Below are 24120 nucleotides of genomic sequence, written 5' to 3' on the forward strand. Positions count from 1 at the left end.
CACAATACTTGCCCCAACACCACACTGCATACATGATGTATGAATGGACACATACGTGCCTAAACAATATACCGCAATACTTGCCTCAACACCACACCACACACTTACCTGCATCCACACTATACCACACTGCTCTGCACCCCAACTTGGCATGTCATATTTATTGGATACATTGTTTAAAGTGTTTTAGTCTCACAGAGGATTATTTTTTATTCTACAGAGATGAGTTTTTGGTTACACAAAGGGCAACTTTTTATTCCACAAGGGTCCCACTTTGGTCCTGCAGAGGTCTCCTGCTTAAGACCCAGTTTTTAACATTTAGCGACCCAACCAAAACAAGAACTGACAGCATTACATAACTGAAATTTTTCAGTTTAGACATCAGGGTTTCTGACTACTTTAGAGGATCAGAAACATATTTATTTTAAACTATCATTGAAGGGAAAAATACAGACAAAGAAAATTGTCATCGGGAAGATAATCTACAATGTTTTGACAATAAAATTGACTAATAGTTTAAAACTTAAAAGTCTAATTGCGAAATGTTATAAAAACGTTTCAGTGTGGTTTTGAGTATTGATGTAAGAGAATCGCTGTTAAGAAAAAAATTAATATTATTTCACCAGAAATATTAGACGCTTATGCTAGTGCAGATATTATCGTGACCTCCAAAGTCGTGTTCATATCTTATTCAACCGTAAAGGTTGTTGCAATGATAAACTTTTATTAAAAAAAGGCAGATTAGATGTATCCAATGAGCCACTGGTATGTGATGTTATATCTAAAGCCGAAATAAAAATAATCAGAAGAAATTTTTTAACTAACAGGGAAACAAATTTTTGCTGTTTTCTTTTTGAAGAGATTTTTGAACTGTTTCTATGAATTTAGGCATGACTGAATCCAAATATGAAATCAGTTTTCTTGTACATTATTTATTTTATATGCGATATGATTTTCTTTATTTTTGCACATTGTTTATTTTACGATGAATTTTGATTCAGAATAGCTATAAGATAATTAAAGAATAAAAGAACACACTTTTATAAAAATTAATACAAAAAATTAATATAATATCAATAAAAATTAATAATATGCTAAATATTTTTAATATAAAAATAAATTACTATTGTTTTAGACTGGATCATGGCTTTTTTAATTCGTCAGAAATATTTAAATAGTCACGATGCCTTCTCTTGTATATGTAACTGTTACCTACACACTTAAACGTCAAAGGCGATGCATTAATTATTTTGTCAGTCGTGCTTATTTTGAAGTGCCACCAGGCGATCAAGACAAGAAATGGGCGCCGCATATTGTATAACATAACAATGAGGAAACACCTCGTGACTGGACAAAATGAAAACATTACTGCACGCCTATTAGTGTTCCCATGGTTTGGCGTGAACCGAAAGACCACAGCAGTGACTGCTATTTATGCCTAACCAATACTAAGTGCATTGGCAAGAAAACGTGGCATGGTATATTATACCTCAGTATTCTATCAGAAATACGACCACTCCAACACACTCCCGATTTCCCATTTTCAATGGTTTTGTGTCTTTCGAGGACGAAAAACGTTTGTTACCTTGTATTGTTCAACATAACGGCGCCTCTTTCTTGATAGCTCTAAGCGCAATCTCGAATTTGTTGTATCACACAATGAGAATATTTATGGAACAGTTACAATTGGCCACTCAGTATATTTAAAGAGAAGAAAACAATATCAAATGAACAATCAACTTACTAAAGTGTTATGACTATTACTGCGTCATTTGTGTGGGTATTAAAATGATTAACTTGCTCCTTGGGCAACAGAAAGGATTCAAGAAATACTTGCCTCGTGTGCATATGGGATACTATTGCTCGGGAGAAATATTGGAGACAGAATCAGTGGGCCAAACGTAAAACTCTGGAAATAGGGATTCCAAATATGTGAATGAAGCTATTGTTTGCTGAGACAGAATCGTCTTCCTCCGCTTCACATGAAGCTTGTTTGATGAAGAAATTTGTAAAGACATTTAATAATGAATGTGGTAGTTTCCAGTACACTGTTTCTGGTTTTCTTGATGTGCCATTTGAGAAAATAAAAGCTGGTGTGTTTGATGGACCTCAAATTGTCACCCTTGTACGTTACAAGGAAAATGTCATGAAGATGTATAAGAAGAAGAAAGCAGCATGGATGTATTTTGTAGCCGTTATGAAGAACTTCCTTGATAACAAAAAATGAGAAAACTGTGAAGTTTTGGTTCAAAAGTTGCTACTGGCATTTCGCGATCCTGAATGCACCATGAGCATTACGATGCAGTTCTCGAATAGTCATCCTGGTAAATCCCCCGAAAACCTTGGAGCTCTTAGCATTGAGACAATGGATGAGAGATAGAAAGGGTGATGGACAGGGATATGATGGCAGATTACTGCTGGATTATCAAACGAGATTGACTTCAGCAAGTCCACAAAGTAGTGCTAATATTGAAAATTGTATCTGATTATTCAAGTGGCAGTGTTTTAAATTATATTTATTCTCAAAATAAGTTTATTTAGTTTTTTTTTTTCCATTTCGAAACTGTATTCGTATATCAATGCTATTTCATGTTTTGTGTATAAATGAACAAAATAACATCACGCTGGTTTTCAAAATATCGCAAAATTTTAATTTAAAGTAATGGTAAAATTTTTGAATACTGTACAAGAAAGTGATAAAAACTATTTATAAGAAAACTGTAGCTACTGAGGAAAAATAAATTCAGATATGTATTTAGCGCTCCCAAAAAAGTTAAGAAAACGTGCTTTTACGAATGCAACAACAATTTTGTTCCCATGCGTAATTTTTATTACTGTTAAACACAAAAATAATTAATGACTAAATTTAAACTGCTGTAAAAATACTCTTTAGAAATATTAAGTTGATTAGAACCAATCACTATTGGAATCTTGCATATTTAGGTACTTAGTGCTGTTATATAAACGAAACTTTATCTCTTTGCGCAATATCACTCCCGCTGAACATTTAGAGTAATAATTTGAATTAAAGCCCACACACGCGTTTAAGGCATGTTTAAGGTGCGCGTAGAATTGCCGAGTAAGTGACGAGACGTGATGTGTGAACTCGGGCCAGAAGAGAAGGTAAGATAATGAAGCTAAGACATATTTACTTTGTATATCGTGTGCGTGGTGGGCTGGAAGCTTTCCCATGAGTTATTTGGCAATTCATGTGTTGTCATGAACTACTGAAAATGAATCACTCTAGGGGGTGGGGGGGGGGGGGGGGTTGACTTGAAAAAGAAGTACATACTTAAAAATCCAAAACCACTTAACCTTCATACGTTAACTGTGTTGCCACGATACATTAGCACTTGGACCGCCATTAATCAGGAGTTATTGTGTTGGAGCGCGTCTGCGCTCGGCGGTCCCGGAGACGAGGATGCAGTAGGTGAAAAGCGAGAGTCGACACTAAAGACAACCTCCCCAGTACGATTCCATGTAAGAATTTTACTAACTGTCTTTACGGTAAATGTAAAAAAAAACGAAGACTTGTTCGCATTAAGTAATTATAGTTGTGTATAAGCAAAGTTGCGTATAAGCATAGTTGTGTATAATAAGCATAGTTATGTCTAAGCATAATTGTGTTTAATAAGCATATTTATGTATACGCATAGTTGTATTTAAGCACAATAGGTACATTATTAACGAGTTGGTATTGATACCTTCTCTTTTATTTTATTGTCGTGCTGTGTGGAGTAATTGGTTTTTCGCTAATTGCAGAATTTTATAAACTATTCAGAAGGTAAGATTATATAAGCTTCGACTAACGGCGGGGTCAAACCTGGAGATATTCGCGCGTGGAAGCGTGACAAACGTTGCTGTGAGCGACTGGGTTTCCTCGGGGTGGTCCCATCTTCCCCGCCCGTTCATTCCGTCAATGCTCCACCCTCGTCTCATCGCGCCCCTGTGGCGACCCCTACGTCAAGCTCGCGAGCAGTCATGGCGGTCGATGCGCGGGGACGCACCGCCGTCACACTCGTGGTCCTCCTCGTCGTAGAAGCCGCGGCACTGGCACAGCTTCTGGCTGACGGTCGACGAGGCGTTGTGCGGCACGCACACGGCGTTCCTGATGCACTCCTGGTCGGCGCTGCACGGCGCCTTGGGCCCTGCAACAGCGCACCGAGTCCCTGCAGGTACCTACCCTGCACCCAGGCGACAGAGGCCGGTCCTTACCACAGGCAGACGCATGTCAGTTGCATCTGAATACGTTACTACTAGTACTACCATAACTAATTCATTATTATAAATTATTTATAACTTGTCATTTAATAGTGCCAAACTTTTCGATTATATAAAATATGTTTAATTTTGAAAATATTTATGCAAAAATATATCAAAGTTAGTAGTAGTATATAATAGTTCCTCCAACGCCTAGGTCCGCCATCTGTGATAGTGACGTAACGGCGGCCAATTTTGATGGCATTGGCCTTGACATTTGAATTTGACCCCGGCTGGCATATTGGATTCCGTCATTTTTTCTATAACTTTTTCCCATTTTATATTATATGAATTTCCGCCATTTTGTTTTTTTTATAACTTTCCGCCAAATTGAATTCTAGAACTTCCAGTCAACTTGGAATCGAGCGCCTCACTCCCAGGTTATCAACATTCTAGTTACGGTGACACAATCGAGCGCTCTACTCCTGTGTGTTGCACTCTTTCATTACAGTAGAACATTCCGCCATTTTTATTTCTGCTATTTTGAATTCTGCTTTTTTTGAATTATGATGTCACTTCCATCATTTTGAATGACATCATGTCAGAAAAAATTTAAAGTATGATGTTAAGTCCGCCATCTAGAAAATCCGCAAAATATTAATTTAGAAAATCTGATTTTTTAAAAAATTATAAAAAAATATTTTAACTACAATTTTAATTAAATTTAAATAAAAAAACACTTACATAATTGAGTCATTTAATAAAACCTGGCGAGGGCAAAAAAAAATTAATCATTCTTCCATTGAGACAGACTGACCCCCGCCACTAATGGCAACGCAGATATTCCTTCAGCTACTATGATGTAATGGTGGCAATATTGGCCGCCATTTAGAAAATCTGTAAATTTTAACCTAGAAATTTGGAAAAACTTAAAAAAAAAATCATTAAATATACTTATTATATAATGATCTATTTCAGTCTTTGGTTCGATCCCTGGACGATTCAAAAATATTTTTAAGGTTAAAAATATTTATTTGATTAACTATCACCTCAATTTACCATAAAAGTGACAGGTTCGAGAAATAACATAACAAATTTCAAACAAATAAATTTACATAATTTCTACACTACTTCAAGTACAAAAACAAGCAAATTACTAAAATATTTGCATAGACATTCGTAGGTCCTCTTGCTTTTTCTTCTAGTAGTTCCGAGAATACAGAGGCTGGAAGCTGCGAGTTCGAGTTCTGCCATCGTCTTAATATGTAGGTGGTAGCAATCTCCTTGAGCAATAATCCATTTTGGCTCTGGAAACCTTGTAGTTTGCAGTATTATTGACGCTAGCAATACTCGGTCTTAACTAAATTAAACTAGCAAACGCATCGGTATTTATGAGGGAATTTTAACAAACTTGTCTCGACAATTCTTCGATGCAAGTGAAGTATCGGAAAAAATGCACAAGTTTTTGGTAGAATATTTCCGCTCGTCAATATTAAATCCTATAGCCGATTATGTTTGAATTTATTCGATGATCAGTTTGGAAACATCAAACACCATTAACGGAGACTTGTTTTTGAAACTGTCAGGACTCGGTATCGACGACTGCCCGTGACCATAGTAAGCTTGCTGGAACTTGGTATACATTTGATATGCAAGCAGATATCTTCGATTTTCAAAGTCTAAGTTCATGCCAACGTTCGGGTAGCTTTCACTGTTTGAAAATATTTTACATTACGTATTTGGCAGTTATAGAATACGGAGCGTCTCACCCTCAAATCTCTCTTCTGGTCTACCTCGACACCATTTAATACAATTGTAATGCATTAGATTAAGTGCAGAATACTATTGCAGATTATATCCATTATAGCTGGATGTCTACAATTTGCCATTTCAGCTTGTTTCTTATATGTAGAAATGACTGCGAAGGTATAGTTCAGATTTCTTGGTGTTGTACAGCGATGCGTACTTCAGATGATAGCACGTATGGCCCAAGCAGGTGTTCATGCTCCATATTTGTAATGATGTCCTCAAAAATTTCGGGTCTTCCATTTTGGGTATTTCATCTTCCACATTTGTTTGTAACTTGTCTATAACTGTGAATAAATTTTAACTCTATCAGTTGTTAATGCACCTACATCAGGGGAAAAAATTAGTCTTTACATGCCAATAAAATTTCTATTATAACTGTCTGGTCTCACAAATGTTATGCCAATCGCTTCAAGTGTAAACGAAGTGTTATTTATTCCTTTCGAAAATTCACCAAACATCCTCGCTTGTCAATGATTCTGACGACGAATTCGTGTGCGCACTTCGCGATGACTGGAAGGTAAATGATACTTTGTGGCACTTCAACCAGTTTATATCCTGGCGGGAATATTGGCGAAAACTTGTGTAGCATGTTGTTTAGTAAAGATCTCAGGTTTTCGCAACCATTGTCTGGAGTTGCTTGGTATCTGGGTTGTGGCCGCGTAGAAGGCGAAGATATCACCGATGTTTCGGTCGACGTTGCAGTCACCATCATCAGGGAGCAGTTACCTACTGAAGTTATTACAAGTTGTTCTTCCTTTAAATACTCTTACCCGAGTTGGAAGTGTTTCCCGATCGGCTGCAGCTGTGGGGCAATGACAGTCTTTCTTTCTTCTGGTTGGCCTGTTGGTTTGGCCAATCGGAGCTGGGCTTCTGTGATTAGCTGGGAGTGCTGGCCAATCAGTGGCCTCTTCATTTCTGGTTGGCTGGGCTGTTTGGCCAATCAGAGGCGGTGTGTCTGTTGTTGGATGCAGAGCTAGGTTTCGAGGATTTCTGAAGGGTAAGAAATGATACGATATTCCCGAATGAACAAGAGCTTCAAGTACATGCGGACAGTCATCGATGTGTACAGTAAGTTTGCTTGGGCCAGACCTGAAATTGAAAAATAGCAACTGATGTAACCAAGCCATGACCGACATTTTGTGCGATGAACGTGTGCCGTCACACCTACAAATGGATCTCGGCCTAGAAATCTAAAGTTCGACCTTCAAGGCTTTGATGAAAGCCTAGTATAAAATCAAACACTACTCTAGATTTATTAATATCAAAGCCTCCGTAGTCGAGAAATTTAACAGAACTTTTAGAACTTATATGTGGCGACAGTTCACAGCGAATAGAAATTAGAAGTGACTAGAACTAGTAAGCGAATTCAATTCCACTGTGCATTCTACTACGAAAATAAAGCCCAAAGACGTAAAGGACGATCACCTGTTTATAAACGTGTTTTACAGCATGAAGAATAAAGATCCACGAAACCGTAAAGCTAACGTCGGCAACATTGTGCAGATCTCCAAGCAAAAGGTGTCTTCGACATAGGTTTTACTGGGAATTGAAGTCTCTAACTTTTCCGTGTGACCCACGTTCATGAATCGGAGTCTAGGACCTACTACCTCGACGATTTGCACCACGTGCCCCTTCTTCGTGGCTTCTATGCCGAAGAGAATCAGCCTACGATGTATCCCGATACGTATTTGATGGAGAAAATTCTTAAACGAAGAAATGGATTATCCTACGTCAAGTCATGAATAGAGCTTCCCACCTCGCTTTAATTATTGGGTAGAAGGAGCAGGAAATCGATAAACTAAAGTCTTTAATAGCTTGCTTGTTTTTATAATTGTTGTACTGTATAATTTATATAATAATATTTTTTTTAGAAATATTTTGTTTTAACGTTCAAACCAATAAATTTAATGGTAAATTCAAGTGTAATATAATCAAATAAACATTTTTTAACCTAAATTATCCTTCGATTCGGCTAGGGATTGAACCATAGTCTGAAATAGATCATTATATTAAAGAGTACATTTTAAAATAATTTTTGAAATTTACCAAATGTCTTGGGTTTTATTTAGAGATTTTCTAAATGCTGGCCAAGATTGCCTTCTTGACATAAAACTGGCTGATACAATATTTTCATGAAGGGGTGTATGAGACCGGGGGGGGGGGGGGGGGGGGCTGCTTTTCAGTCTGTTAGTAACCTTCGTGGAGAGGAAGGATTACTATTTTTGTGTATGTGCGTTTTTTATTTAAAATTTATTAATATTTTATAATAAAGATAATTTTATTATATTGTTTCCGAATTTCTTCGTAATTTTATGTATTTTCAAGATGGTGGACATGACGTCATACTTTAAAATGGCGGAATTAATATCATAAATCTAAATGGCAGAATTAAAAATGGCAGAATGTTTAACCATAATGAAGAAGAGCAACATACAGCAGCGGGACGCTCGATGGTGTTGTAACCATAACGAAATGTGCAACATCCGGGTATTGGGGAGTTCGGTTTCAAGATGGCTAAAAATTCCAGGATTCAAGCTGAGGAACGTTCTGGAAAACAAAATGGTGGAAACTAAGATGGCCTCCAGGGCCAAAGTTAAATGTCAAGGTCAATGCCAAGTTCATCCAAGATGACCGTCGTGACATAACCATCCAAAATAGCGGACCCCGGCATTCGCATCTCGACCCGTACCCAGGTGCCGGAGGAACTATTATATGCAATATGGTTACATTATTTTCTAGCTACTTTTTGTATTTAATTTTTTTATTACGGAATTTTTTTATTACGGAATTTTTTTATTTTAAAAATAATATAGTGGAAACATTATTGTTCCGATTAACATATCATTGAATTTATGCTACATTACGGAGCCCCCAACTCAAATGAATAATTACCGCCTTTGACAGCAACTTCTCGAGCCAGTGTAGAATGTGTAATATGTAATGCGTGTAAAATAGGGAAGTATGGTGCAGGTTTCACCTACGGAGTATGGAGAGAGTCAATGGCCGGCTGCCGTCTTGTGTTTCGGTAACTTCGACATTTGACCTCGGTTGAAATGAAACACTCGGGGAGCATAAGGGCCCCGTCTACAATAGAAATGCCCTGAATTGTGTCCGACGTACACTGATCTCTGATTGGTCCACGCGACCATCTGATGTCATGGATGGTGTGGACAGTGGTAAAAATTTCCCAGGTCCGAAATCATTGGTCAACTTGAAATTTTTTATTATTATTTTTTTCAAGCCTGTGTGCTTTGATAGCACAGCACATACATATTCTGGAACTCATACAAAGTTTCACTAGCTATTTAAATATTCAAAACGTAGCTGCGTACTCAATTACAATTCATGAAAACAAGTAACAAAAATACTTATTTAGGCACTCTATATCTACTGTATTCTGGTGACAATTTTAGATGTCAGAAGTTTCTGACGTAGCAATGGTAGACAGGGCAGTTTACCCCGTGACGCCATGCAACGTCACCCACATCACACGGACTGCCAAAAGGTTTGGACTGTTGCAGACGGCATTGGCAGAGCCACAGACCACCCAGCTGTACGGACCTCTAGGATCAGAAGCGCGCCACTAGATCGCGAACAAAAAGCTTCTACCACTTCCTCTGATAAATAACTGGGCTGGCCAATCATTGACCAGTTTTTCGCTATGAACTTATTGAGAATATGCAACTGTCAGACTGAAAATAGAGTTGATAAAAATATGTGTCAAGAAAGAGCATCGTTTCGTGTGTTATACGTAGGCTACTATACCAAATTTTAATGCGCGAAAATTGCCTTGAAATATGTATACAACCCAAAAATACATGCTAAAAAGATATCATTAAAAACAACTTCATGTAAGCTAGTCGTCATTGTTCATGTTTAAGAAGGCCTGATAGGCTGGTTAAACAGTTTGTATACCATAATTTTTAAAATTGTAGAAAATTTGCCTTTGTTAAGAAAGGATAAAACATTAGGAGATTTTCAAAAACCACATTACAGTATATGTGAACAGTAATATTACAGTATCTATGGAAAGTATTATTACGGTATCTATGGACAGTATAATCACAGTTGTAGTCGTTCTCAAAACACCATATCAATACTTCACAGCAATTACTTCTAAGGACAAGTACTTGTAGAAACAAGTCAATATTTATTCCAAGCATTCCTCAATTGTATTCAGTGAAAGATGTTTAATCCGGAATCTATGTTATGTCACATTATGTAATCTGGCACCAATTGAGCCGCTCACGTAGATAAATTTTTTCAGGTTGAATGCTGGCTGTTGACCAGGTGCCAGGCTGCATGACTGCGCTGCGGGCGTTTTAGTTTGCTCAGAGTCTATCCTTACTGTGGTTTTCATTTATGGATAGTGTTTTCTGTTTTCTAGCAGGTTAACGGGTACTTTTTCTTAACGTTTTTGAACGAATACCAGAACTCATGTGTAAATTTTCTTTTCATAGAGGAACTTATTACAACTTGTTTTTAATACATTTTACTATGTATTAATTTTTATTATTGTTCTCGTTGAAACTTAATTGACATTCGATAATTCGACACGATCGTGGTCTCGAAATCCTAGATTGAAGACCTTTAACGAAGGAAAAATTTCAGTATGTGTAATGTGTTAATGTTCGTACGGGCACAAGGTCCAGGCTGTGGAGTTGTGGAACAAGTCAGTGAACGACCACGGCATGAACCTGACTGTATGGGGAGCGCAGGTGTTCTGTGCCAGGCACCTCCCTTACCCCTCATCCTCACTGAACCTTTCTAATTTATTGGGAATAATTATGCTGCTCCATAACAAAGGATCCAGTCAGAGAACCAATTGCTTCTGCTCCAGGGCAAGCTGGCATCATCAGAGATGAGAGAAATATACAGATGGAGCATAAGCTCTGATTCTAGACGAGGGGATGAAGCCAAAATGGGAGGGGGACTTCAGTGTACTACACATACCAATATGGCGACCGTTTGTTTACAAATGTATCAGCTGTACCTGTATTGGAGGTTAAATTGGAGAACAATATCAACTTATAGTATTACATATGTACCTATTATGACTATTATTTTAGACTTTAAATATATATATAAACATATTAACCAGTAAACGTTGATCAAATTTTCATTCGAACAGCTTAACTGCAGTCGTTAATAAAATCTGGCTAGAAGAGCTAATACAAATATAAAAAAGGCTCGCCATATTTGTATGTGAAAATCAGAAAAAAATCGCTTCACTTCTGACGGATATCTGTATCCTTTCCTAATCTCTGGGTAACATCTGCTGTCGATCACTGACCAGCTCCACAGCCTGGAGCCTGAAGCCAAGATGGTTTCTCTCTGTTGGCCTCGACGAGCGAGTAGCGGCGCGCACGTACCTTTGCGCGAGTGCGTGCAGGCGCCGTTCTGCGGGCCGCTCTTGTCGAAGCACAGGCAGCGCCTCTTCTGGTCGCGCGGGTCCACCTGGCACGTGGTGTTCTGCAGGCCGGCGCAGTCGCGGTCCTGCTTGCAGTCCTTGCCGCGCACTGCCGGACACACGCAACCACTCTACAACCAGCTCGCCACTCCACATCACAAGCCGCCCGAGTACCGCGCTGTCAACCTGCAACTATCACTCACAGTCCACGTTTATTACCGTATGATACATGTGCAGTGGTGCTTACATATTGTAGGTCTTACAGAGTAGTTAGATTAAGTAGGTCCGAGCGCAGAGGATTGAGGATTCGGATTTCGGATGCGTGACCTTTGACTCCTGACGTCCCTCTCCCCCAAAATGTCCCTATTTATCATAAATTTCCTCGAAATTTCCCGTTTTCCCCAAAAAATTTCCCTATTTCCCCCATTCCGCCCTAAATTTTCCCATTTTCTCAATAAAATTTTCCTACAATTTTTTCCTATTCCACCATTATCTTAGTCACCACTCATATCCGCAAAGCGTTTTGGTATTCCCCATTACTCAACCAGATAACCCACCCAACAAACCTCTAGGGATATGGAATATGCTTTCTGATTGGTCAGTTCATGCATAAAATATTTGTTACAGGGTTGTCCATTATATAGGTTAATATTATTTATAAATATTAGAGCTATGGTTTTGTATATACCTGTACTACTATAGTGAATGAACATCTGCTGCCATCTTGGATTATGTCATTTCTGTACCATCTTGGATTCAATTTTCTAATGCTCTATCATTCCACTTATTATGTAATTTTCGTCCGCCAACTTGGACTCTAAAACTTTCTGACAATTTTAATTATGTGATCACACCTACAACCCTGGAATCTAGTGCTCCACTCCTATGTGTTGCACTTTTCGTTATGATAACATCATCGAGTACCCACGCACTCCTATGCTTTACAATTTTTTACGGTTATATCGTTATGTTTATTTCATCTACTGGAGGCAGCCATATTGGCTTTTTCATCATCACCTTTGACTTATGACATCACTGACATAATCTTGGACTATGTCATTAATACTAGCATCATATTGATTTATGACATCTTGGAAATATGCGGTATGGGAGGAGCAAAATCATGATGACTATGTAGAGGAAAATGTCATGGTGGTTATGTTAAAGGTCAAAGTTGATTACGACATAATCTAAGATGTCGGTGGAGAAGTCATGGTAAAAAAATTATGATGATGTAATCCAAGATGGTGGTGATGTGATAAGTCATGGGCGAATACTACATAGTCCAAGATGGTAGCAGTGATGTCATAAGTCAAATGGTATTGATGACATAGTCCAAGATGACGAGCATAAATGATGTAATACAAAATGGTGGAAGTAAATGATGTAATTTAAGATGGTGACGGTGATGTCCGAGGTCAAAGGTAATGATGACATAGTCCAAGATGTCATAGGTTAAGATGATGCTGGTGATGTCCAAAATTATGTCAGTGATGTCATAAGTCAAAGGTGATGATGAAAAATCTAATATAGCTGCCTCCAGCAGATGAAATCATTATGGCGATATAACCATAACAAAAAAGTGTAACGCATAGGAGTGTGTGGGTACTCGATGATGTTATCGTAATGAAAAGTGCAACACATTGGAGTGGGGCAATCGATTCCAGTTGGTAGGTGTGATAACATAATTATAATTGTCAGAAGTTGTAGAGTCCAAGATGGTGGACGGAAATTACATAATACAAGACGGCTACATAATAAGTGGCACGGTAGAGCGTTAGAAAATTGAATACAAGATGGCTGCTGGAAATTAAATAATGAATATGGTGGCCGAAAATAGTGTAAACCAAAATGAGGGATGGAAATTACATAATACAAGATGGTTACATAATAAGTGGAATTATATAGCATTAGAAAATTGATTCCAAGATGGTACAGAAATGACATAATCCAAGATGGCAACAGATGTTCATTCACTATATCAGTACAGGGATATACAAAACCATAGCTCTAATATTTATAAATAATATTAACCGATATAATGGACAACCCTGAAACAAATATTTCATCCATGAACTGACCAATCAGAAAGCATATTCCATATCCCTAGAGTTTTGTTGGGTGGGTTATCTGGTGGAGTAATGAGGAATACCAAAACGCTTTGCGGATATGAGTGGTGACTAAGATAATGGTGGAATAGAAAAAAATTATAGGGAAATTTTATTGAGAAAATGGGAAAATTTAGGGGGAATGGGGAGGGGGGGGAATAGGGAAATTTTGTGGCAAAAACGGAAATTTCTAGGAAATTTGTGGGAAATAGGGGAATTTTCGGGAAATTTGGGGGAACAGGTGACGTTAGGGGTCAAAGGTCACGCATCTGAAATCCGATTTCTCAATCCTTTGCGTTCGGACCTACATAATCTTACTACTTTACAGTTATGTTTTAGAAACTGTACAGTGTTTTATGATACAATAGTTTAGTAAAAAGGTTAATAAAATAAATCCTTGTGAAATGTGCAAAACATTTTACAGTGTATAACTATTACTGAATATTCCTGTAAAAATATTAAAATATATCTTTATTCATTTAAAATGATCTACCAATAAACCGTGACATGTTCAGACACAGAGTCATATATGAAGACTTGTCTCCGACATTTCTTGAAATACTAAGAAACAGGTTGTAATACAGTTGCTGTACATACATGGTTTTTGAATCATGCTCAAGTTGACATTAGTGAAATGGTGTGACTACAACGAGCGTTTTAATTGCCAGCGTAAAGATAATTTAATTTAATAATTACCCCCTGTGGTTGAAGTCTAGAACTTGTTAGTACATATCAAAAAGTTAAAAGTTATTTTGACTTGAAATGGTGTAATTAAATACCTGTCGTTCCTAAAACAGGAAAAAAAGGTTCAAAAAATTCTACACTTGAAACAAATATTTTAAAAATCCAAGTAGGTTTTGGGTCTTATAACCTTAAATAATAACAGGATTGAGCAGATTTTCACATATCGCTTAGAAAAAAAATACTATGTGAAGTGAAAAAGGAATAAAATACTACAATTATTAAAAAAACAATTAATTGTATGTTTGTGTATATTATTAGTGTTTTGTGAGAGTTAATATTTTTTATTTTAGATACAAGAAAATGAAATAAATTATTATAATTTTTTCTAGTATACTAACATTTCTCTCTTAGACCAACATAATGTGTTTGTTTTTAAACATATCATGACATGTGCCTGAAACGTGTTCAAGAATTTAAGTTTTATAAACACAGGGTTTGGCATATGTCTGTGTCTCCAAGCAGCTTCCCAGGATTTATAATATTGCTATAATACCTGCACAGAATGTAAATACCCACACATACATACTTAAAGGATGTAATGAAACTTATGTTACAGACTTCGGGAGGTGATTTATCATGAAATGGTACATAATATGACAACTGACCTTTTATCCTAATATGACGAATTCTATCTTACGTCTGTAATGTATGTTACTTTGCACCCCGTGTGTATTTATGTATAAATCCTGGAATTAATAATTAATTCTAGAACATTTGATTCAAAGAGTGGCAGTTTGATGCATTATAAAATATAATCTGAAATGTTTTGTCATTTATGAAATAAAAGCTAAGATGACGTGATATGTCTTCCTTGATGGTCAGTATCAGCGGTGGCTAGCCCTTAGATCAAGCACCATTTTGTGGCCTGACAATGTATTGAGCGGTAGAAGATTTTGTTTGCAACTATAATAGTGTAGATTGTAATCTTGGATGATGGAACAATTTCAGAAACCATATAGTTTAAGATCCTAATAAGCTCCTGTAAATGAACGTGACATTAATAAATTTGCTCTAAAGAGTTGTCGGAGAATTTTTCGTGAAGAACTAAAATACAATCTCAGCCAACTCCTACCGTTTTGCTACGGGCTACTGACCCATCTGTGAAAGTTTATTGCCCTGGCTTTAACAAGTATTTTGTGGCAACAAAACATATTTCGTAGCATGAAACAGTTCTCAGTTGGCCATGTCTGTGTTCCCAGACGCAATTGTTAAATGTTAATAGCAACTGTGTTGTGTTGTTCGGGAACTGTCAAATGGAATGACAAGCCACAGACCTATGGTGATTGATTCTAGTTGCTGTTCCTGTTCGAATCCCGATAGGCAGGCATCCAAACCAGGCAATTTAAGTTTATTATTAAACTTGTTTTATGTATACAACACATAATTACTATTTTACTAATATAGTATTTTATTAAATATGTGCAAATAATTTTAATATTTATAATGCAGAATGGTAAAAAAGCATGTGATTAAAGATTTTAGAAATTTTCATTAAAAAAAGAAATAATGGATTGTATTAAATAACTGGTACACTATTCAAATAATTACTTTAAAATATATATAAAAATATTATATTATGTACATATATTGGTATGAAATTACACAACTCTGCAATGATGAACAAATTTGTACTTTACTGGGATTTTTTCAATTGTATTGGAAGCTGCTCCCGAGTGACATTATTTTTGAGAACCTCAAAAACTGAGACTGAGATTAAAAAGTTACTTTTATGAGATAATCTATTAAATTACACACTACTATTAAGTTTTTAAAGTCAGGTAAGCAATGGATTTTTTCTCTCTCTTCCTTGAAATTTTGAAAACTTTTACACAGGTCTATGGTCGCCTGGCATAAACTTATAAATACGAAAATTCCAATGTTCATATAGTATTTTATGACAGCAATTATTCACTCAACGCAGAGTTTAATTTCATACTTAATCATTAGAAATTGTGTTAAACACATCTTGTCTTCTGGTCTAATGACACGTCTGCATCTGCAATTGCTTCCCAACGTTTTGGCGTTATCTTGAGAATGGCTAAAACAGAGAACGCCAAAAATTTCGGAAATATTTGCAAATATAGTATCCCTACCTCAGTACATAATCCAAAAAAAAAAATATTATGTCCAATCACTCTGGACCCTAAAACCTCCAGTCCAAGTCATCAGACCAAAGTACACATTTGTTGACATGGAGGCATGGCCACGGCACTCTGCGACAATACGCTCGTGCACCGAGCCAGGTCCAGCGCTGCCGATGCCCTGTGGAACACAGACACACGACATGGAGGCGCCACGTGCAAGCAGGCGGTGAAGCTGGCCACAGCATGCATGGAAGCACGGCGTCAAGCGTCAAGCGGCGACATGCGCCCGCGTGCTCCGTGCAACATAGAGTCGGCATGCGGTACTCTACGCCGGCAATATATACAGCACTGAACGTCTTACTCGCCAGTAGAACTGTCATTGACGTGTTGTGGCGGGCGCAGTTGGCACTTTTTATGAGGTTATAAAATTTTAATCACTTTCCGTATCCGAGTTTCAACGAGGAAAGCCTTACATCCGTGTCTTGTGCTTTTAAATAGGCTTTTAGTCCAGTTAATACTACGTATTGAATAGTTTTAACATACTTTTGTGGTTGCATGTTTATTATCTGTAAACAAAGGTGTGGGGTGTACATCGACTGTATTTTACAGTTTTTTTTGGCGAATAAAATGTCAGTGATGACGAACAGCGCAGAATATTCACATCGGCATACATCACCATTACTCGTTGGTAGCAGACATGCCAAGAACTACCATTCAGACTACAGCTATGTACAGAACATGCCAACCTACTGTACTCACTGCGGTATCAACTTCCTCGCATGACGATTACGCTTTCTCGCCGCGCCTCAAAATACATAAATGAGTATGCTTAAAGTTTTTCAGTTGATGCTTACTGGTCGTAGCAAGTTAAGCCACCGAATTAGTTCCTCTGAAAATCAATGACAATGAAATCATTTCGGTGTGCCATGGGAAATTCTTTCCCGTTCACTTTCGCCGTAAAGAACCGGAACAGTATTTGTTCCGATTTCTTTTGACACTATTCACAACAACTTTCCAAGTTGTTGTTGCTGTTGTTGTTTTGCAATCAGTTGTTTATCGCGATGCTGGTTAGTAAGCTGTTGATGGTCGTGTTCATAGCGTAATGCATTTACCTTTATTGAATCAAAAATCAACCAAAGGTCCGACTCTTGTATTGAAAACCTAGTTTAATATTTATTTTTCAGCATAATAATCATCACTCCCATTAGAAAGGCGAATAAAGATGTCATATCAGTGGAAATGAGAAAGTTATGAGTAAAAAAAATTAATATTTTGGCTTTAAAGAACAAAAAAACTTTTGTTGGTTAGAGAGATTGCTGAACAATTTCCCAGTTGTTGCCTGGTACCATCTAAAGTAAATATTCTGTAACGTTAGGTCTTTTTTTTTTAGGTGACAAAAACTGTTTCAAGTATTATTTCAGATTGGTGCACTCATATTGTGTTCCTTGGGTTTCGATATAAAATCGATGAGAAACACAAATGAGACAAGACTCTTAATGCTGGGGGGAAGATGGTACTTGCTTTACTCCAAGTGCTTCCATTCCATCACATCCCGCCGAGGTTTGTATTTGGTATTGTTCCACTAGGTTGTCACTCAAGCGGTAAACACCTGTTATACTGCGCGCTCCTTTGTGGCTCGTGGCCGCAACTAGTAGGGCCAGACAGCTCGTCACCACCAGGCTGGGTTCACTGTCAAGAAGTTATTCCTTTATTTCGGCAGTGAACCAAAAGAAATTAGGGGAAAATTTCGTGGGAGTCATTACCAAAGATGACTACATGGCTGTGGTCAGCGATATGTCTACATTCCTCTCTTTTCTGGCTTTCGTTATGTTTTTTTACTTTACCAGCAATTACCTGCAACCCCTTATTAAGAGCTCATACAGCTAACTTTAACATTTTGCAAAAATAATGATTTTAATGAAAGACAGTTACAATCAATTTATAAAGATATTAAGTGCTCGAGTCTAGCTACTATGCTGATCATTGTAATCGTGTCGTTATTTATGTACTGTTTAAATTTATACTGCTTTCTCACAATATAAGTATCGAATTTTATGTTTTTTGTTCAAAGAGTCAGACATTAAAAATGAAATTTTATATTTTCCTAATTATTTAAACGTGACAAAATAAAAGATTCGTTTTATGTGTTTCTGTTGATAAATAAATTTCATAAATTTTATTTTATTTTATTTAAAAATTATTATATATTAACCAAAATCTGACAGCTGTAAACCAAAACAAGACAACTATTTATGTCGTGTGAGACTGATGTTAATATTAACTTCCAATACAAAATATTATGATATCTATAACAAACGACACGCGCTTATCTGCCTAATTCCCAAAAATTTAAATATTGGCCACACTTTCACATATATACACGGGCTGTCATGCTTATAAATTAAACAGTCTTTAATTTTAAGCAATACAAATATATAAAGTACCTTTCAATCATCAACTTCAGAAATTTATTTGGATTGATTGCTGTACTTTGTTAGGAGTCTTAAGTTTTCCTGAAAACTTTAAAAATCAAATGACTCCAAAACTGTTCACGCCAACTCTTTCTGATCTAAATCATGGCCCAAATACAAAATACACATCTAAATTTTTTTTAAGATGGTTGCAAAAGCAATAATTTCTAGAAATGAAAAAAAAAATATATATATATAGGCTATATATATATATATATATATATATATATATATATGAATCACAAAACTTGTTTGAATACGTAGAGCCATTTTAACGTAGACTATGTATTTAGATTATATAATCCTCACTATTGCGCTGTTCGGAGTTTTCAGGGCACAATTTCAGAGCAACCTTTGGTTCACTTAATGATATAGCTAATATTTGTATTTTCAAAAGGAAAAAAAATGGAAAAAAAAAGTCAATTTTAACTACTTCCTTGTATTCTATGAGTACCAATGTTTACTGGAAACAGCATGGCACCATTGCCTCATCAGCAGTTTTCCTCACTGCAGAAATATCTAGAAGTCAGCCAACGATCTTTTTACTAGGCACAGGCTGCAAATTGATTAGAGATAAGATAGTAAATGTTAAAATATCTTTTTATAACATAGTAATGTTTTAAGTACCTACCACCTTTGTACTGTTATTTTATGAAAGAAATACTTTCTTTTTTCTTTAAAATAAAGGATTTTAACAGGTATTCCTGTCAGAAAATACAATTATTTTCATTTCAAGACATATTATTTATTTTCCTAAACAAACGTAACAGTGGTAATTTTATGTGGCCAATCATTTAGCATTAAAGTAAGTTACAGTTTACCATGCATTTACATGCTTACATTAAACATTAAAAATGAAAGAGAATCCTGTTGAAAAAGGCAAGGTAAGTGAACGGTTCTGAAAGTAACAAGAGCGAGAAGTGGGACGCAGAGGTGGGAAGGCTGTCCTCTTGCTTCTTCCCGGCCGAGCAAGCGGGAGATACGAGACACGGAGACACGTGTGTTCCAGCGGCAGGCGGCGGTGTTCCAGAGGCTCCCTCGACCGGGACTTGCCCCCGAGAGTCGAGCAAGAGAGAGAGAGAGAGAGAGAGAGAGAGACAGCGAGAAGATTGTGAGAAGGAAAGGAAATTAGGATTATGTGCTCCTCGATGGAAAAATTAGGGATATATATATATTTTTGTTTTGGTCTTGGCGCGGCACTGAATGGCACGGACGTTCCTCAGGTGCAAGCCACGTGCGTCGAGGGTGTAGTTCCCGTTCCAGATAATTATTGTATATTCATGTTCCACACGATTAGACTAACCGACTTTATGAGTGGTTGAACATTCATAAAAAAAAAAATAAAAAAAATATGCATATCGTATCCTTTTCGCATGATTAGCTGGCAAAGTTGCATTTTGAACTTATTTTGTGCAGTATGGATAAGAAGAATGAACTGGAAATGAAACTGGAACTTTAGTTTTAAAGTCAATTTTACCGGCTGTTAAATTATATTGTTTATTTCTTTTAGAAAAAAAATTAATTTGCCCTGGCATTTTAAAAATCATCAGAAATTATAAGGTTTGAAAAGGGTAAATAAGAAAAAAAAACTAACAGAATTTTAATCCATACCAAGCAGATACCACCACAATGCCTTTAACCCACAAATTATCAGTTATTTAATCCTTTTGGTTCTCCTTATCCATAATGCACAGAAATATTAAAAATTTAACTTTGCAAGCTAATTATACAAAAAATTCGCACTATAAATATTTTTTATTATTTTTCTGATGTTCCGCCGCTCAAAAAGTCTTCATGTTAAACCGTGTCAAACGTAAAAATAAAATAATTACCTGTACCGGGCATACACCCTATACGCACTGCACCCTCGACGCAGCATATAGACATACCAGTCTGAAGAGATGTGGACATAGGGAGGTTAGTGTCTAACATGCAGCCTTGAGGTGACGATCAAAAAAGCGGGTTCAATGTTCGCTGCATCGCCCAAAAAATCGCTTAGAAACACAGAACAATTGTGTCAAAGTCAAATCGCGTCACTTGTGATATTTTTCTTTCATTTAGTAGGTTTCAACGCCTGTTGCTGATTGCAACTTCCTTTGGCTGGCGGTGGGTGCTGAAATGCTGATTACTTGAGTGCAAAAATGTTCACTCATTGGTCAGTGCAATATTTATCCTCCATTTGTTTTTGGGTAAAATGACACTGAACGTTGTGAGAAATTACTTTGACATGAGCAGTAATAGCTGGAACTAAAACAGGTTTACACTAGCGCACCTGGCAGCTGATTTTGGAAATTAAAAGATTGCGAGGAGCCCGAAAGTGACTAAAAGAATGAGTATGAGTAATACATCAGTAGTCCCTGTAGCAGTCGACGCACCCCAGTAATCACAATGGTTTTCCAGAAACTTATCTATAATTTGAACAAATATTATGTTTTTGTATACCTTATTTAATTATTCCTTTATCTACATTTTTTATTTAGCTTGATGGTAAAGGTTGTTGATTTCGGAGCACGAGGTGAGCATTTGCTATTATGGTTCAAGCCCGCGCCACCGCACTCCGAATTTTATTAGGAACCTACAATAATCAACACTAGCGACACCTAATATTGAGCTTCGGAACCTTCCGTGACGTCATCGAAAGTACAATATTACATAGAAATTTTACTTAATGAATGATAGCAACACCTATAAAGCAGTTTAATTATTAACAGATAAAATAAGTGTTATTTTAGTCTAGAAAATATTATGTTACACATACATATACAGCAATAATTATTTAGAAAATGTATGTGTAAATTTACATTTTAATTAGCACAAATAATCATTCAAATGTGTGAGATTACGCATGCAGTGTGTATGTGATATTTAATATTACATGGTTAAATTATTTGTCAGTGCTGGGTAAATTTACATCCACATTGTTCGTGTTACTTTTTTGACAAAACCCTGTTCTTTAAACAACATGTGTGGTTTAAAATACATTCGCAAATGTAAGGGTAAAAATAAACGTATATCGGTGTAAAATGATACCATTTTTACATCATGTCTAATGAGCCACTTTAATTTAAGTTTAGCTTTAATAGTTTAACTTCTTTAAAATATGCACGATTCCACCAAATAATTATTCTGTATGTGTGTGTGGCCACCAGGCCACATTTACATTTTTTTTTATTTTTGGCTATTCTGATTTTTCTGAATTATTTCAATTTGAAATTACCGTTTTAATCTTTAAAAGTCAGTCGCAGTATTTTTAATTATTTAATTTTTGTGAATAGTTCTTTTATTTGTTTGGTTTGATTCAGTTTCTTTAATACTGTATATCGATATTGGTTCTATGGCCGGCTACTGGGCGCGCTATCGTCACTTTCAAGTCTGACGTCACCAGCGCCATAGCGCGGGTGTGGGAGTCAGCTGTGAGCCTCGAGGAGTGATGGACTGCGAGTCGCCGCCGACGGACGTGCGGAGGAACTCCGCCGCGGGCAGAGCTGTATAATGCTTCGACACAGCGCCAGGCAGTCCGTGCCTAGGTTGGCATGGATGGGGCCGTACCTTGAGCTGGTACAAAAGGAAGTGCCACGCAATAGAATACTTCGTTAAGATAAAGAGGCGACACGTAGTATTGTTTGGATTTGGCACAAAACTAATTTTCATGATAAGTAAAAGTTTGGTTTAAAAAGTTTGAACGAACTACCATCTTGAAAGTGTGTGTTAATTATACGTACTCATTTTGTATGCAAAACATAACTGTGTCTATGCTATCTACAATTACGTTGAGCAAAGTTAAGCAGTCCGCAAATTTCGTACGAAGTTTAAATTTACGTCAAGAATCTTTAAAATTTGAACTTTGTCTTTGGAAATAGGTTTGTCAACGGAAATCAATATTTTTGTCTCGGCTCCCTGCATATACTGTGGCGGCACACGGCGATTTTGACTGGACAGTGTTATTTTGGTGAAGGTCAGGGACACAGCTGTTCGTCATATACCAGAAAGGCGAGAAATCGCGTATTTGCGTGTGGCGACGATTAAATCCGGCCCCAGTAGGACTTAAAAACTTTATATATATAAATTATCCTTTTTATATCATTAGGTGTTATTACTGTATTTTTATATTAATTAGCGCTGACTTATAATGTTTCAATGTGGTTGTTTATACGGGAATTTAAAAGGGCAAATTTTATTTAGATATTGCATACCAGGTATTATCTTTGTAATATATGCTTATACTCATACTAAAACCAAGTAACTGCCATATAGTTATAACTGTATTACCATCTGAAGTATCGTGATGAAGTATGATTCAGTAAAACTCTGCATATTTGTAGGTACTCTGCATTTTTATTAATATTAGCTAAAGACTAGCCTATAATTTGTTTGATAACATTTATATTTTTGGCTCGACAACTCGGGTAAATAGAAGGGTTGATTTTTTTGAGCCCTTAAATTTTTTTTGGTATTTCATATATTTAATTGTATTTACCCTAAGTGTGTCGGGGGCGCAACCCACCTTCCATGTTGGACGGAAGGCGGGTTACATGTGTTTAGAACTTTTATCTTCTAATCAAGTAAATACGATTTGAGAATTATTCATATTTTTTTACGCATATTTTAAGCAGAGTTCTATTTATAATTTAAACCTGTAACCAAGAGTTGGAATTTGAAACTTTAATTCAAAAACTGACCAAACGAGTAACTATATTGATCTGTAAAATTTTATCAAAACAAGAAGGTATTCATTGTTTTAATATTAAAATTCAAATTCAGAATTATTTCATTAGAAATATCGTCATTGAAGTGTATTTGGTGAATAAACTTGAATAATGCAGTGAATACATGATTGAAGGCAGGGAGTATATCATCGAGGGTATGATAAATTGGGGCTGATTAATAAAAAATTAAAAATAAAAAAACGAAAAAAATACAAACATTCTGCTAGCTTATGAACTTCTCTTTGATGTGCAAAGTTAGAGTTCTAGTACAAGCCAGCAGAATGTTTGTATTTTTTTTTGTTTTTATTTTTTGTTAATATTTTTTTTGTAATTTTATGATATCAAAGAAAACTTGTGGCGGTTTTCTCCGTGTGCTTCCGATTATTCTTGTCAATAATATGGTGGTTTTCTCCGTGTGCTACCGTTTATTCTTGACAATATTATGGTGGTTTTCTCCGTGTGCTCCTGATTATTCTTGACAATATTTTGATGGTTTTCTCTGGATGCTTCTGGTTATTCCTGACTAGACATCTGATGGTTTTCTCCGAGTGCTTCTGACTACTGATGAAAATCGATTTCTGCATGAAG

At 36.5% G+C, this 24120-nt stretch overlaps 1 protein-coding gene across 1 annotated transcript in view; it reads right to left on the bottom strand.

Annotated features, from left to right (window-relative positions):
- The window catches only part of LOC134531038 (uncharacterized), a 78446-nt gene that overhangs the window by 4485 nt on the left and 49841 nt on the right, over positions 1-24120 (bottom strand). The window contains exons 3-4 of the mRNA XM_063366530.1: positions 11382-11528; positions 4008-4148 (exon numbers count right to left, since the gene is read on the bottom strand). Coding sequence (XP_063222600.1) covers positions 4008-4148; positions 11382-11528 — 288 coding nt within the window. The remainder of the gene's footprint in view (positions 1-4007; positions 4149-11381; positions 11529-24120) is intronic.

Source organism: Bacillus rossius, chromosome 3 (genome assembly GCF_032445375.1).
Source record: "Bacillus rossius redtenbacheri isolate Brsri chromosome 3, Brsri_v3, whole genome shotgun sequence".
Lineage (NCBI taxonomy): Eukaryota > Metazoa > Arthropoda > Insecta > Phasmatodea > Bacillidae > Bacillus > Bacillus rossius.